This window comes from Canariomyces notabilis, assembly GCF_033297395.1.
Source record: "Canariomyces notabilis strain CBS 508.74 unplaced genomic scaffold N656scaffold_2, whole genome shotgun sequence".
Taxonomy (NCBI): domain Eukaryota; kingdom Fungi; phylum Ascomycota; class Sordariomycetes; order Sordariales; family Chaetomiaceae; genus Canariomyces; species Canariomyces notabilis.
In genome coordinates, this window is record NW_027041824.1 from 229,626 (window position 1) to 230,346 (window position 721).

Here is a 721-nt window from a genome sequence, read left to right on the forward strand (position 1 = left end):
TCTGACCCGGACGCAACGAGCTTCGAGTCGGGTGAGAACGTGACGGAGCTGACCAAACCGCTATGCCCCGCGAGCGTCTGCATGCATGTGCCCGTCGCTGCATCCCACATCTTGACGGTCTTGTCGTCTGACCCGGACGCAACGAGCTTCGAGTTGGGTGAGAACGCGACGGACCAGACCGGACCGCTATGCCCCTCGAGCGTCTGTGTGCATGCATTCCAATCTTCTTCTACAACCGGCCCGGCAGTAATCCACCTCATTTCCCTCTTGTACAGATTTCGTGTCATGCTTCTGGCAGGGCTGAACGCAAGTGCTGAAGCGTATACCTGAAGTGGATAGTTTTCAACTAGCTGACTGCAGTATTGAACAAATCGGCGCATGTCATAAACCAGCCTTGGTAACTGTGATGCAACGTTCTTTTGCTAAGTGATGTTAGAAGCGCTAAGTGAAAGGATAAATATCACCAGGTAGAACCAACCTGAAGAATGCTCTCGAGCTTTGCCATTGACAATACTCCCTGCGACATGGTCCTGCAAAGTGCGAGAGCTTCGAGCCAGTGGAGATAGTGCTGCCTCAGAAAGTCATCGATGACACCGCCATCCTGGAACACATCTTGGTGATTGGTATTCTTGCGTGACTGCCAATCGTAGAGATGATCAATCCAGTAGACACAAGCATACCGTACTGCAGCCAGCGGGTCTGGGTCGAATAGTTTGGGGTC

General features: G+C 52.4%; 1 protein-coding gene across 1 annotated transcript; it reads right to left on the minus strand.

Moving 5' to 3' along the window:
- Window positions 1-2: 2 nt before the first annotated feature.
- On the minus strand, window positions 3-401 carry N656DRAFT_686190 (NWD1 protein; the record flags this gene model as incomplete). Its single annotated transcript, XM_064810621.1, has 1 exon — window positions 3-401. A coding segment is annotated over one exon (399 nt), but the record flags the coding sequence as incomplete, so codon positions are not given.
- Window positions 402-721: the final 320 nt, after the last annotated feature.